The sequence below is a fragment of the Lynx rufus genome, unplaced genomic scaffold (genome assembly GCF_022079265.1).
Source record: "Lynx rufus isolate CCGP_SWC_20201006 ecotype Redwood Valley unplaced genomic scaffold, mLynRuf1.p SCAF_54, whole genome shotgun sequence".
Taxonomy (NCBI): domain Eukaryota; kingdom Metazoa; phylum Chordata; class Mammalia; order Carnivora; family Felidae; genus Lynx; species Lynx rufus.
Window position 1 is genome coordinate 496,516 of NW_025814872.1, and position 12,802 is coordinate 509,317.

At 51.4% G+C, this 12,802-nt stretch overlaps 1 protein-coding gene across 1 annotated transcript; it reads right to left on the reverse strand.

The window, feature by feature from the left end:
* Nucleotides 1–487: 487 nt before the first annotated feature.
* CDC42EP5 (CDC42 effector protein 5) lies at nt 488–949 on the reverse strand. Its single transcript, XM_047100913.1, has one exon. The coding sequence runs from the start codon at nt 947–949 to the stop codon at nt 488–490; it is 462 nt and encodes a 153-aa protein (XP_046956869.1).
* Nucleotides 950–12,802: the final 11,853 nt, after the last annotated feature.

The following is a 12,802-nucleotide window of genomic DNA, read 5'->3' on the forward strand; positions in this document are numbered from 1 at the left end:
GGAGCGACTCAGCAGCCTCCCGGGCAGCGAGTCACGCCGGCCCGGCAGCAAGTCAGGTGCCCCATCCCCCCTCCGGGAGCGAGTCAGCGGCCCCCTCCTGGAGTGAATCAGGTTGCTCCCCGGAGCAAGTCAGGCCAGGCCCTCCGTCAAAAGTGATGAATGAATGAGGCTGTGAAAGCCCACACGTGGGGACACCGCCCCTAAAAGGGGCACCGTCTAACCACGCCTCTCCTCTGTTAAAGGGGCCACATCTCACCAGGGCAATCATCCGACCTCGACTTCGGTCCAGTCTTTGCAGGGAATAGAGGTCGAGGTGACACACTTGGCCCTTAAAGGCGCCGGGACCCCATCACGGACACCCCTGCTCCCCCGCCATGTTCCCTTCCTACGTGCAAAATAAACAGGCAGAACCCGGGGCAGAGACCTTAGCCATTTATGTATAAAGAAGTGGGGTGCCAGATGGTAAAAGCATCAGGAACAGGGGTGCCTACAGGCCGATGACGTCGTCCCTCTCGAGGTCCGCGTTGGGGTGGCAGCGGGCCCTGGGGTGCTGTGCCCCAGAGCTGGGGTCCAAGTCGGGCTTGGCGGCAGCGGCCCCCGGGCGCTCCGCGTCCATGACGCCCAGCACCGCGTCCAGCATGGAGGGGCCTAAATCCAGGTGGAAGGACAGCAGCGGGTCGGCGGGCGCGGGCGTGCGGAGGACCGGCGGCGGGGGCTGCGGCACCGCGGGCGGCGGCGCGGAGCGCGGGGCCCCGGCGGGCGGCGCCCGGGGCTCGGGCGGCGGCCCGCCGCCGTGACGGCTCAGGAACGAAGTGTCCCCGAAGGCGTCGCCACCGCGCCCCACGTGCAGCGTGTGCCGGAAGTCGCCGAGCGGCGCGGAGATGGAGAGGGCGCCGCGCTCCGGCCGCTTCTTGGGCTGCGCGGGGCCCAGCTGCTTCAGCACCGGCATCTGCGGGGTAGGGCCGGGTCAGCGCTGCCTCCTCCGGGAGCGAGTGAGCGAGCGAGGCCGCGTTCCCACCCTGGGCCTAAGGCAGCGAGCGGTTCAAAGGAGGGATTACTTCCATTTGACAGGTGGGGAAACAGCGGCTCCCGGAGGCCCGAGGTCGCAGACCCCAATGGAGGTTGGCCCGCGACCACCACGCCATGCTGATTCCACTAAGTACTAATATTCGAGTCTCCCTACAGGCCAGGCAACAGTGCTTCACCGACTCTTCCGAGTGTTTCCTAAACTTGACGGAGAAACTCCGGCTTCTGCCCGACAGAGATTCCCAGGCCCCTTCCCTGAAGGCGGGATGACTTTGTCCATGGAGGGGAGGGACGCAGGCACAGTGCCTGGGACCCACCACACTTGGAGAGGCCTAAGAGAATGTTAAAATGTTTTAATCTATTTTAAAACGTGTGGGAAAGATTTGCCTTTACACCAACACAGCTATAAAATATAAATTAATATATGTCCACGAGACCTTTGCCTAGGGCACAAGCAAGTCCCAATGCAGGCCTGCCTGGAAACTCAAATTCAGGTCTAAGGTGGGCCTGGGAATCTGTATACTTGCACAGCATTTTATCATGAGTATTTGATTCCGAAAGAGACAATATAATGTCTTACTTTTTGCACATTTCTCTAAAAATGAGCAAGAACGGTGCAAATTTGAAGCTGGCTGCTTGTGCACTACAGGAATAGCTGTGTTACTACCTCGTGGCTCCCCTGGGCTCTATGGTACCTGGAAATGCCTGCCAACCTTTGCCCGAATCCCGGAACCTGGCTGTTTTTATGGAACTTTTGGGAGGGGCTTTGATGACCTTGTACTTTTGTTTTAACAGTCACTGTTATCATCATCATCATCATCATAAAAAATCGCCTTTCTGTTTGAATTGAAGCACCACCCTTTGCCAGCTGTATGAGTGGGATAAATTATGTGATGTCTCGATGTCTGTTTCCTCTCTATAAAATGGATAAGGGGCGCCTGGGTGGCTCAGTCGCTTAAGCGTCAGACTTCAGCTCAGGTCATGATCTCACAGTTCGTGAGTTTGAGCCCCGCATCGGGCTCTGTGCTGACAGCTCAGAGCCTGGAGCCTGCTTCAAATTCTATGTCTCCCTCTCTCTCTGCTCCTCCCCCGCTCATGCTCTGTCTCTCCTTCAAAAATAAATAAAAAGCATTACAAAAAAATGGATAAAATAACACCACCTTCCTTGAAGGGCATGTAGAAAAATCTCAATTAAAGAAAACTGTATTTGTAATAGTGCCAGCCAATTGGTGGTGCCAGTTGTTGGGGGTGGGGTGGGGAGGAGGATGTGTCCCCAAATAACTAGAACACAATTTAGATTTGATAAAACCCTATGAAGAAGGTAAAGCAGTCAGCACTATTCTTTCAGTAACTAGCACTCTGGGAAACATCACTGAAAATGCAGAGAAAAATTAAAGCTAAAAGGATTTAAAATAACCATGGCTGGATGTGTTCTGAGGATTGTCCTTTACCCCCACCAACACACACGCACGTGCGTGCGTGCGCGCGCGCACACACACACACACACACACTTTACATTTATTTCCCTGGAAAAACCAGTCTTGATTTTATCACCTCTGTAGTGTTTCTCAAACTCCTCTGACCTCACCTAGATGAGTAAATATATTCTAATTATAACCTGGCACGTAATGGCCTTTCCTCCCCACCACTCCCCCAATAAAAGGGAACAAACATTGGATGAAACAAGACTTACAAGCTAAGGCACTCAGATGTTTTCAATCCTAATCTATTTTATTTGTTTTAAACGCTGACTTTTTCTCATTAATGAATTTCAACCCACAGTGTAAAATAAAAAAAATCTGCTCCCAGAGCTAGTAGGTGCCCATCATTACTGTGGAATGAGCTGCAGGTGAAAAGAACACCGAATGGGGGCGCCTGGGTGGCTCCGTCAGTTGAGCGTCCGACTTCGGCTGGGGTCATGATCTCGCGGTTGGTGGGTTCAAGCCCTGTGTCGGGCTCTGAGCTGACAGTTCGGAGCCTGGGGCCTGCTTCACATTCTCTGTCTCCCTCTCTTTCTGCCTCTCTCCCACTCAGGCTCTCTGTCTCTGTCTCAAAAATTAAATTAAAAAAAAAAAAAAAAGATCACAGCTCAGCCAACCGCCCAGGTTTCGGTCTGGCTGTGTGGTGTGTGTGGCCTTGGGCAGGTTACTTAACCTTTCTGACCTCATTTCCTCCTGGAAAAAAAAAAAAAAAGGAACCTAGGGACATAGGGTGATCCCATAACACGTCACAGTCCCTTTGTAAGAACTGGTGAGATGTTGCCAATAAAGTCTGGGCACAGGACCCAACACACACAGCCAAAGCAGAAGTTCAGTAAATGTTCAGTGGCCACCTTAGGTCATTCTCCCAAGTCCCAGAGAAGGACACACTCACAGAGGCAAAGAGACTTGCCCAAGGTCACAAAACCAGCTCTGTGGGACTCCGGAGCCCAGACTTACCACTTCCACTGCCTGCTGCCTCTTGAACTGACCCCTCCCTGGGCAGCTCTCAGCTGTTGGCTCTTCGCCCTGCCCACGCCCTGGCTTGTCCCTCATGCCACCCTTCTGTGGCTCTCCCAGGCCACGTTACCACCATTTTCCCAGTGCCTGGCCAAACACACCTTTCCGTGGGGCCCTGAACTACCTTCCTCAACCTTAAATCTCAGTTTACTCCACTGAAAAATGGGAGTCGCAAAGCCCGTTTGCTAGGCGTACTTGAAAAGTATATTCATGATGCTGATATTGTATTTCCTAAGTCCTTATTCTGGGCCAGGTGGGGGCCTAAATGGTTTACTCAAATAAACAAACTCATTCAATCCTCAGAACAACCCAGTGAGGGGGGGAGACCCTTATTTTACAGATGTGGTGGCTGAGGCACAGAGAGAGGGAGTAACTTGCCGGGAGTCACAGGGCAACAAATCTGGGGGGCCCGGTTTGGACACTTGAGAGTCTAAAGCTGGCCACCCTGTTGCCCACAGACCCCTTTGGATGGGGCGGGTGGGTGTGTTATCCCCATGGAAAAAACAACGTCCGGAGATGCTCTAAAGTCCCGGGATTTCCTGCACCCTTGACCATATCTGTTTGCTTTGCCTTTTTTTTTTTTTTTCCATTCCAGACTGAGCGCAATGAATTAGAAATCGTTTTCGAGCGCGGCCTCTTGGTGCTAGCTCTGAGGGCCTCGGGTAAGTGGCTCCAGCCTCGGTGTCCTCTTAAATAGAAGGCTCTAGTCTCCCTCTAGCAGAGCTGAGTGCTCGACACAATGAGATCATGCTCGGAAAAACTCCGTCAGCCGGCCAAGGCTCGTACAGAGCGCTGTTGTTTGGCGGAGTGCTGGCGCAAGGGTGGGAGCCCGGGGGCCCTGGCCCCGCGACTCCGCCGGGCCGCCCTCCTCCCGCCTCCCTGCGCCCCTGCAGGCCCGCAGCTGCAGCTGCAGGAGAGGAGGGCACAGCTGGTTCACCTCCGTCCCCTCCAGCCCCAGCCCCGCCAAGACGGAAATAACCGCCCGCTCCCGACCCGGCCCGACCGGTTCTCGGCTCTGGGGGAGAGGTGGCCAGGCGGGTGGGGCCGAGGCGGGGCCGGGTCCGCGGGTGGGAGACACCTCCCCCCCCCCCCCCCCCCCGCCTTGGGCTCGCCGCGCTTGCTGGGGCCACGTGGCTGCCGCCTGCGGTCCCTTCGCGCGTCTTGTCCCGCGTGCCCCCCGGACCTGAGCCGGGGCCCCGGGACCCCGGCTCCCCGCTGCCCCTTACCTCGTGGCCCTCGCGGAGTGGGGCAGGCGCGCTCTCGGGCTCCGACTGGGACGCCCCTCTCCTTGGTTCGGAGCCCGCCTCTGCCTCCGAGTCCCAAGTCCGCTCCTTCTTCCTTTTTCCTCCGGGCGGATCACACCTGGCAAAGTGTCATGCGGGACCTGGAGGGGGGGGTCCAGGACCCAGGCGTCCTCCTTCTCAGGACCCCTCCTCTCTCAGGTTCCAGGGGTCCTGCCTCCTACCTCTCTTACTCCTCAGACCCAGGAGTCCCAGGTCCCACCCCGCCCCCCCTCCCTCGGACCCTGGGGTCCAGGGCGCCGACCCTCCCTGCCTCAGACCCAAGGAGTCCGGGCCCCCACCCCTGGCAGGCCCTGGCCTCGGGTCCCTTCTTACCTGCACCGGGGACCGAAGTGTCAGCCCCTCTCGGGGGGCCATGGTAGGAGCCCAAACGGGCCGCGAAGTCACTGCCCAGTCCAGCCCAGTCCCTCTGGGGCAGAGAGGGTTAAGGCCCAGGCCCCTCCCCGCCTTCCTTATCCCCCAAAAGTTTTGCCTCTAGGATTTAAAGGACTAGAAAGCGGTGGTGGAAAAGCAGAGGCCTCCGGGCTGAGTGTGGGGGCGGGCCTGGGCCGGACCGGGTGCGCATAGAGGACACGCAGAAGGGGTGGGGGGATGGACAGGGCGCGCCCCCCTCCCAGCCCAGCCCCTCCTCCTGCCCAGCTTGGAATTTCCTGAAACTGGGGAAGTCTGGCTGTTTAGAAGAGTAATTTCTTCCAGATTGCAGCTGTTGGAGGAGTGTCTGTGGTGTGTGTGTGTGTGTGTAGAGGGAGGGCAGGAGAGAGGGAGGGAGAGGGAAAGAGAATGTGAGAGAATGAAACAGACAAGGTCCCTGAGCCCGCAGGAGCAGCTCTGACCCTGCTTTGGAGAGTTTCCTGGGCGAATGTCCCTGCCTGACACTGCTCATGGAAAGATCATTCCATGACTCTGAGCATTTGCACCTTTTGGTGACAAGAGGAGTCTCAGATTTGAATGTTGGGAAGATCCCCCCCCCAGGAGGCACGAGGGAGGGCCTTCCCAGGAGAGTGGAGTCCCCAGAGAGGAGGCTGGTTGGGAGGAGGCCCAGGGAGGAGGCTGTCTTAGTTGTGAGCTGGGGCTGGCGAAGAGAGTCAATCTCACGGGTAGCAAGGAAGTGAAGCTTGAACAAAGCCTCCAAGGAGGGGCGTGTTGTAGAGCCGAGGAGAAGAGGAAGAACACTCAGAGCAGGCTGGGAGCCCAGGTGAGCAGAGGAGGACCACAGGCCAAAAGCACTCTCTAAAATGCAGAGATCATGGGGCGCCTGGGTGGCGCAGTCGGCTAAGCGTCCGACTTCAGCCAGGTCACGATCTCGAGGTCCGTGAGTTCGAGCCCCGCGTCAGGCTCTGGGCTGATGGCTCGGAGCCTGGAGCCTGTTTCCGATTCTGTGTCTCCCTCTCTCTCTGCCCCTCCCCCGTTCATGCTCTGTCTCTCTCGGTCCCAAAAATAAATAAATGTTGAAAAAAAAATAAAATAAAATGCAGAGATCAGCTCAAAAGCCACTGGGAGCTTAGATTTTTGAAGGGGTACCCCAGGATAAGATAGCAGGGTCGGATCCAGGTATTAGAAAGTTCCTGGAGGGTGGGCGCCGGGTGGCTCAGTCCGTTAAGCATCCCTCTTTGGCTCAGGTCATGATCTCACAGTTTGTGAGTTTGAGCCCGGTGTGTGGCTCTGTGCTGACAGCTCAGAGCCTGCTTGGGATTCTCTCTCCCTCTCTCTCTCTGTCTTTCCCAATTTTTATGCTCTCTCTCTCAAAAGAAATAAACTTAAAAATAAATAAAATAAAATTGCAGTCCTTAAAGCTCCCCGTCCCTTTGCCCTGCTTAAAAAAAATGAATGAAAGAAAGAAAGAAAGAAAGAAAGAAAGAAAGAAGAAAGTTCCCTCTGGGATTCACAAGAGGAATGCTGCATTTCAAATCCAGCATTTTAGGGTGGATTTAGGGTGGATGGGGGGGGGTTTACACAAAACTCAGTAACCAAGATAAATAATATAATTAAATATAGATTTTTAGCAAACACTTTTATTGGCGTTAAATCCACACCACATTAAAGGAACTATTTAAAAGTGATGTCTGGTACATCCCCAGTGTTATACAACCACCACCTCTGTCCAGCTCCAAACCATTTTCATCACCCTCTAAAGGAAGCCCCTTAGGGGCGCCTGGGTGGCGCAGTCGGTTAAGCGTCCGACTTCAGCCAGGTCACGATCTCGCGGTCCGTGAGTTCGAGCCCCGCGTCAGGCTCTGGGCTGATGGTTCGGAGCCTGGAGCCTGTTTCCGATTCTGTGTCTCCCTCTCTCTCTGCCCCTCCCCCGTTCATGCTCTGTCTCTCTCTGTCCCAAAAATAAATAAACGTTGAAAAAAAAAAAAAAAGGAAGCCCCTTGTCCCTAAGCCAGTCCCTCCCTATTTCCCCACCTGCAGCTCCCACAGCCACCAGTCTGCTTTCTGTCTCTCTGGATTTGCTTGTTCAGGACGTCTCACAGACACTGAGTCCTATGCTATGTGGCCTTCTGTGTTCCACTTCTCTCACTGAGCATAGTGTCCTCAAGGTTCATCCACGCTGTAGCATGTGTTGGTGCTTAATTCATTTTATGGCTGAATGATATTCCATGGCACAGATAGACCACATTTTGTCTAACATAAAGAACATTTTAATGCCCTATTTTGAAAATGGATGTATAAAATGAACAAAAAAAATCAAAACTTCAAAGAAAGACAGGATCGGGCTGGTGGAAAGCTTTTTGGGGTCCTGGGACAAAAGGAAAAAAATCAGTCACTCTGATCCCATCTTCATTTAAGATTTTGATATTTTGTTCATCACGGATGTGTTATTGATCCTTTTTGTCGCATTTATTCGTTTGTTGTGTTACAGCGTTGGTCAATCTTGGTTACTGAATCTTTGATGTTTCCTTAATTTTTTTTTTTTTTTTGGCAGTGTCCTCTTCCCGGACCTGGCCAGGAAGCTGTGAGGCTGGGTGCAGGGACCCTGGAGAGGGACCTGAGTTGGAGCCAGGGCCACAAGAATGGAGAGGAAATTACAACGCAAAGGGATTCAGGCAGGTTCACTTGGACTTGAGAACCGAAAGGGATTTGCAGGAGAGAGAGAAGCAAGGATGAGAGTATTGTTTTTCCATTGATGGTGGAAAGAACCTCCACAACCTATATGGTTGACAACCACCGCATTTTTTTATTCCACGGTGTCTGTAAGTCAGAGTCCGGGTGGGTCCTTAGACCTCTCAGGGCTGAAATCAAGATGTCGATATGGCGATCTTCTTCCAAGCTCTTTCAAGGTATTGGCTGAATTCAGTTCCTTGTGGCCATAGGACTGAGGTTCCTGGCTCTGACTAGCTGTCAGCTGGGGCCTGGTCCACTCCTAGAAGCTGTCTGCCTCCTTCTCATGCTTTCCATGAAGCTCCCCTCTGGCGGCAGTGAGTTGAATCCCTCTTAGGCTTCAAATCTCTTGGATTCCCCATTCTCTTCATCTCTCTCCTGCTTCTGGCCACAGAAAGTTCTCTGCTTCTAAGGGCTCATGTGATTAGATGGGCCTACCTGGGTAACACAGGTGTATCAGTCAGGGTTCTCCAGGGAACCAGGACATATCCTACGTGTATATACATACACACACGTACTAAGATATACAGGGATACGTGAGATGGAGATTGGAGAAGGTCATCAAAACCTTACTAGTCAAAGTTGACTTCTCTCTCTACAAATAGGATGTGTTCATGTATTGTTGTGTAACTAAAAATTACATTGAAAACAAAATAGTAGCAAATGTATCCAAACCAAACAAAGAAGATATATAATTAAGATACCTACAGGGGCGCCTGGGTGGCGCAGTCGGTTAAGCGTCCGACTTCAGCCAGGTCACGATCTCGCGGTCCGTGAGTTCGAGCCCCGCGTCGGGCTCTGGGCTGATGGCTCAGAGCCTGGAGCCTGTTTCTGATTCTGTGTCTCCCTCTCTCTCTGCCCCTCGCCCGTTCATGCTCTGTCTCTCTCTGTCCCAAAAATAAATAAACGTTGAAAAAAAAAATTAAAAAAAAAAGATACCTACATAGTTAAGATATATATAAAATATTAATTTCTACTGATTACTAGGGAATACGGTTAACAAATCATATATATATGATTAGTTGCTATATATATATATATAAATTAGTTGCATATATATATGATTAGTTGCAATATATATGATTAGTTTCTATATATATATATTAGTTGCATATATATATGATTAGTTACAATATATATATGATTATTTAATATATATATATATACACACCATATATATATGATTTGTTGCAAGGAATTGGGTTTTGTGCTTGTAGGGCTGGCAGGACACAAATCCACAGGACTGACTGGAAGCTCTGTCGGTCAGGAGAAGATGGAGCAGAATTCCTTTTCCCTCAGAGAAACCTTTATTTTGCTCAACTGATTGGATGAGACCCCTCCCCCGCCATGTTCTCTCCTTTACTTGGAGTAAAGTGACTGTAGACATTTAACCACATCTACAAAATGTTTCCATAGCAACACCTGGGTTAGTGTTTGACTAAATAACCAGGTGCTGTGGACTGGCCAAGTGGACACAAGATTCACCATCACACCAGGATAATCTATTTTAAGGTCTGTAAGTTACTTTAATCGTATCTGCAAAGTCCCTTTGCTCTGTGATCAACATATTCGTGAGTTTCGGGCATTCATGCCTGGACATCTTGAGAGGTGCATTTTGTCTACCTCAACAACCCTCAGAAAGCAGGTCCTGGGGGATGATGGGGCCACCATCAAGGTGGAGAACAGGGGGTGGGGGTGAGACAGGCTGGGGGTTGTACCCAGGAAAGCAGGAAGCAAGGTGAGTTTATGGGCCACTGACCTGAACAGTCGCTTGGGGCCCTGTGCTCAGAAGTGCTGTGCACTTGGTTTAATGATCTCCTGTGACTATCTTGAAATTATTAACAATTTTGAACAAGGGACCCCACATTTTCATTTGCAACGCACCCCCCCCCCCACCCCGATTGTGTAGCTGGTTCTCGGGTGAAGTGCAGGAAGAGCAGAGGCTTGGGACAAAGCATCTGAGAAGTGTGACATTGGAGGGCTAGCAAGAAGGAAAGAAACTTGCTTGGACAAGGTCCTGGCAGCAGCCAGAGGAAGAGGGGGAGAGAGATGGGATCCAGAATCTCAGGGAAGTCAGACAGTCTCTCACCGCAGTCTCAAAAGCAGGCCAGCGTGATAAGAAGACTCACTGGATTCAGTAACAACCCAGAGACCTGATAATGGCCTGGGTGAGCAGCTGGGGGGCTGACAACAGAAGCCAGATTGCCCTGGGTGGGGGAGGAGGCAGAGAGGAGGTGCAGACCCCAGGAGTCTGGCAGGGACAGGAACGGGGGAGAGATAAGAGTCAGATAGGGGTCAGAAAAAGAGTATTGTTTCTTTGGTTGCTTTGGGTACATTTGCTACTATTTTGTTTTGTTGCTAATGTAATTTTTAGTTACATGAACAATACATGAACACATCCTGTTTGTAAAGATCGAGAAATAGACCTCAACTAATAAGGTTTCGATGGCATTCTCCAATCCAGTCTCCATCTTGTGTATCCCCTGAAATTAATTTGGGGTGTACACCTCCCAAATGGTCTGGGTTCTTGCAAACACACAGACCAGCATTTTCCGCCTTCGTCCTATGCCATTTGGAGCCAGATCATTCTTTGTCACGGGTGGGCTGTCCTGTGCATGTGGGATGTGCAGCCCCATCCCCTGGCCCCCACCCACTGGATACCAGTAGCACTCCTGCCTCCCCTCAAATGTCCCCTGTAGGGGGGATATTGCCTCTTGTTGAGTACTGCTGATCGAGATGGTGCTCAAAGAAAACACTGAAAAGAATTTTTTTTTTAATTTTTTTTTCAACGTTTATTTGTTTTTGGGACAGAGAGAGACAGAGCATGAACGGGGGAGGGGCAGAGAGAGAGGGAGACACAGAATCGGAAACAGGCTCCAGGCTCTGAGCCATCAGCCCAGAGCCTGACGCGGGGCTCGAACTCACGGACCGCGAGATCGTGACCTGGCTGAAGTCGGACGCTTAACCGACTGCGCCACCCAGGCGCCCCTGAAAAGAATTTTTTTTAACGTTTATTTATTTTTGAGAGACAGAGGATGAGCGGGGGAGGGGGAGAGAGAGAGAGAGACAGACAGACAGACAGACAGACAGACAGAATTTGAAGCAGGCTCCAGGTTCTGAGCTGTCAGCACAGAGCCTGGCATGGGGCTCAAACTCATGAACTGCAAGATCATGACCTGAGCTGAAATCATGAGTCGGAGGCTTAACTGGCTGAACCACCAGGCGCCTGTATTTTATTTTGTTTTTAAAAGTAATCTCTAGGCCCAATGTGGGGCTTGAGCTCATGACCTGGAGATTAAGCATCTCATGCTTTACTGACTGAGCCAGGCAAGTGCCCCTGCATACATATTTCAAAAGGAGGCTTGAGCTTATTTCCGCATTTTGAAAATGATGTACAACAACAACAATAATAATAATAACAGCATCTAACATCTATCGAGTGCTTAGAATCTTCTGGAAACTGCTCTAAGCCCTCTCTCTATGTAACCTCATTTAATTCTTGAAATAGCATTGTGTGTTTGGTGGGTGGTGGAGGTTGATATTATTATCCTCATATTACAAATAAGGAAACTGAGGCACACAACAGAAAGGTGTTTTAAAATTCATTTTAGGGGCGCCTGGGTGGCGCAGTCGGTTAAGCGTCCGACTTCAGCCAGGTCACGATCTCGAGGTCCGTGAGTTCGAGCCCCGCGTCAGGCTCTGGGCTGATGGCTCAGAGCCTGGAGCCTGTTTCCGATTCTGTGTCTCCCTCTCTCTCTGCCCCTCCCCCGTTCATGCTCTGTCTCTCTCTGTCCCAAAAATAAATAAACGTTGAAAAAAAAATTAAAAAAATAAATAAATAAAATTCATTTTAAAATTCATTTTAATTTTTAGGTAACTTAGCTAATGCAGTTGTTAAGGTGTGCAGGTGGTATTTTAATTCAGGCAGGCTGACCCTGACAGGGAAGGAGTGATGGAAAATACAAGAGAGGGTATGTTCTACAATGGAGAGGACCCCCAGGAGCAAGGAAGACAGGGATCTGTCCAACAGAACTTTCTGGAATGATGGGAATGTCCTGTTATCTGCTTTATACAATATGGTAGCCACGTGTGGCTGCTGAGCTCTTGAAATGTGGCTAGTGGAACCGAAGAACTGAAATTTAAAAGTTACTTAATTTTACTTAATTAAAAAAATGTTAATGTCTATTTTTGAGAGGGGGGAGGGGCAGAGAGAGAGGGAGACGCAGAATTTGAAAGCAGGCTCCAGGCTCTGAGCAGCACATGAGGAAATGGAGGCCAGGGGAGTCAGAGGCCATAAGGGTGTAGTGGCCAATGCACGAGCTATGGGGGTTTCTCCACCAGCTCAGGGATGTGAACAGGGGAGGTTGAGGTGCAGGGTAGCCCAAGGTCGGGTTTTGCCACCAGAAGGGATTTCCAGCACCCAAAAGGACTTTGAAACACCCCCATCTAGGTTCAGAGGGAGAGGAGAGAGGCCCAGAGAGGAGAGACAGAGAGAGAATGAGAGAGAGACAGAGACAGAGACAGAGAGACAGAAACGCACATAAAGAGAAAGAGAGAAATCTATATCAGAGAGAAGAGGCCCCAGAAAGATGGAGACAGAGAGGGAGGCAGAAGAGAGGGGGTGAGGACCATGCCAGCAGAGGGAGCCTCAGGAGAAACCATGGCACCAGGAGTGGTCTGCAACCAGTCTGCCTGCTTCCCAGGACAGCCTTGTTCTGTCTCTGGAGTGCCCTGTCATGAGTCTCAGCTCCTTCCTCCTTCCCACTGAGCCATCTCCCAGTGCCTGTATCTCCCATGCAACTAAGACCATTCCTTCCTTCCTTCCTTCCTCCCCTGCCTCCGCCCAGGGAAAGGTCCTGGGAGTCCACTGCAGGA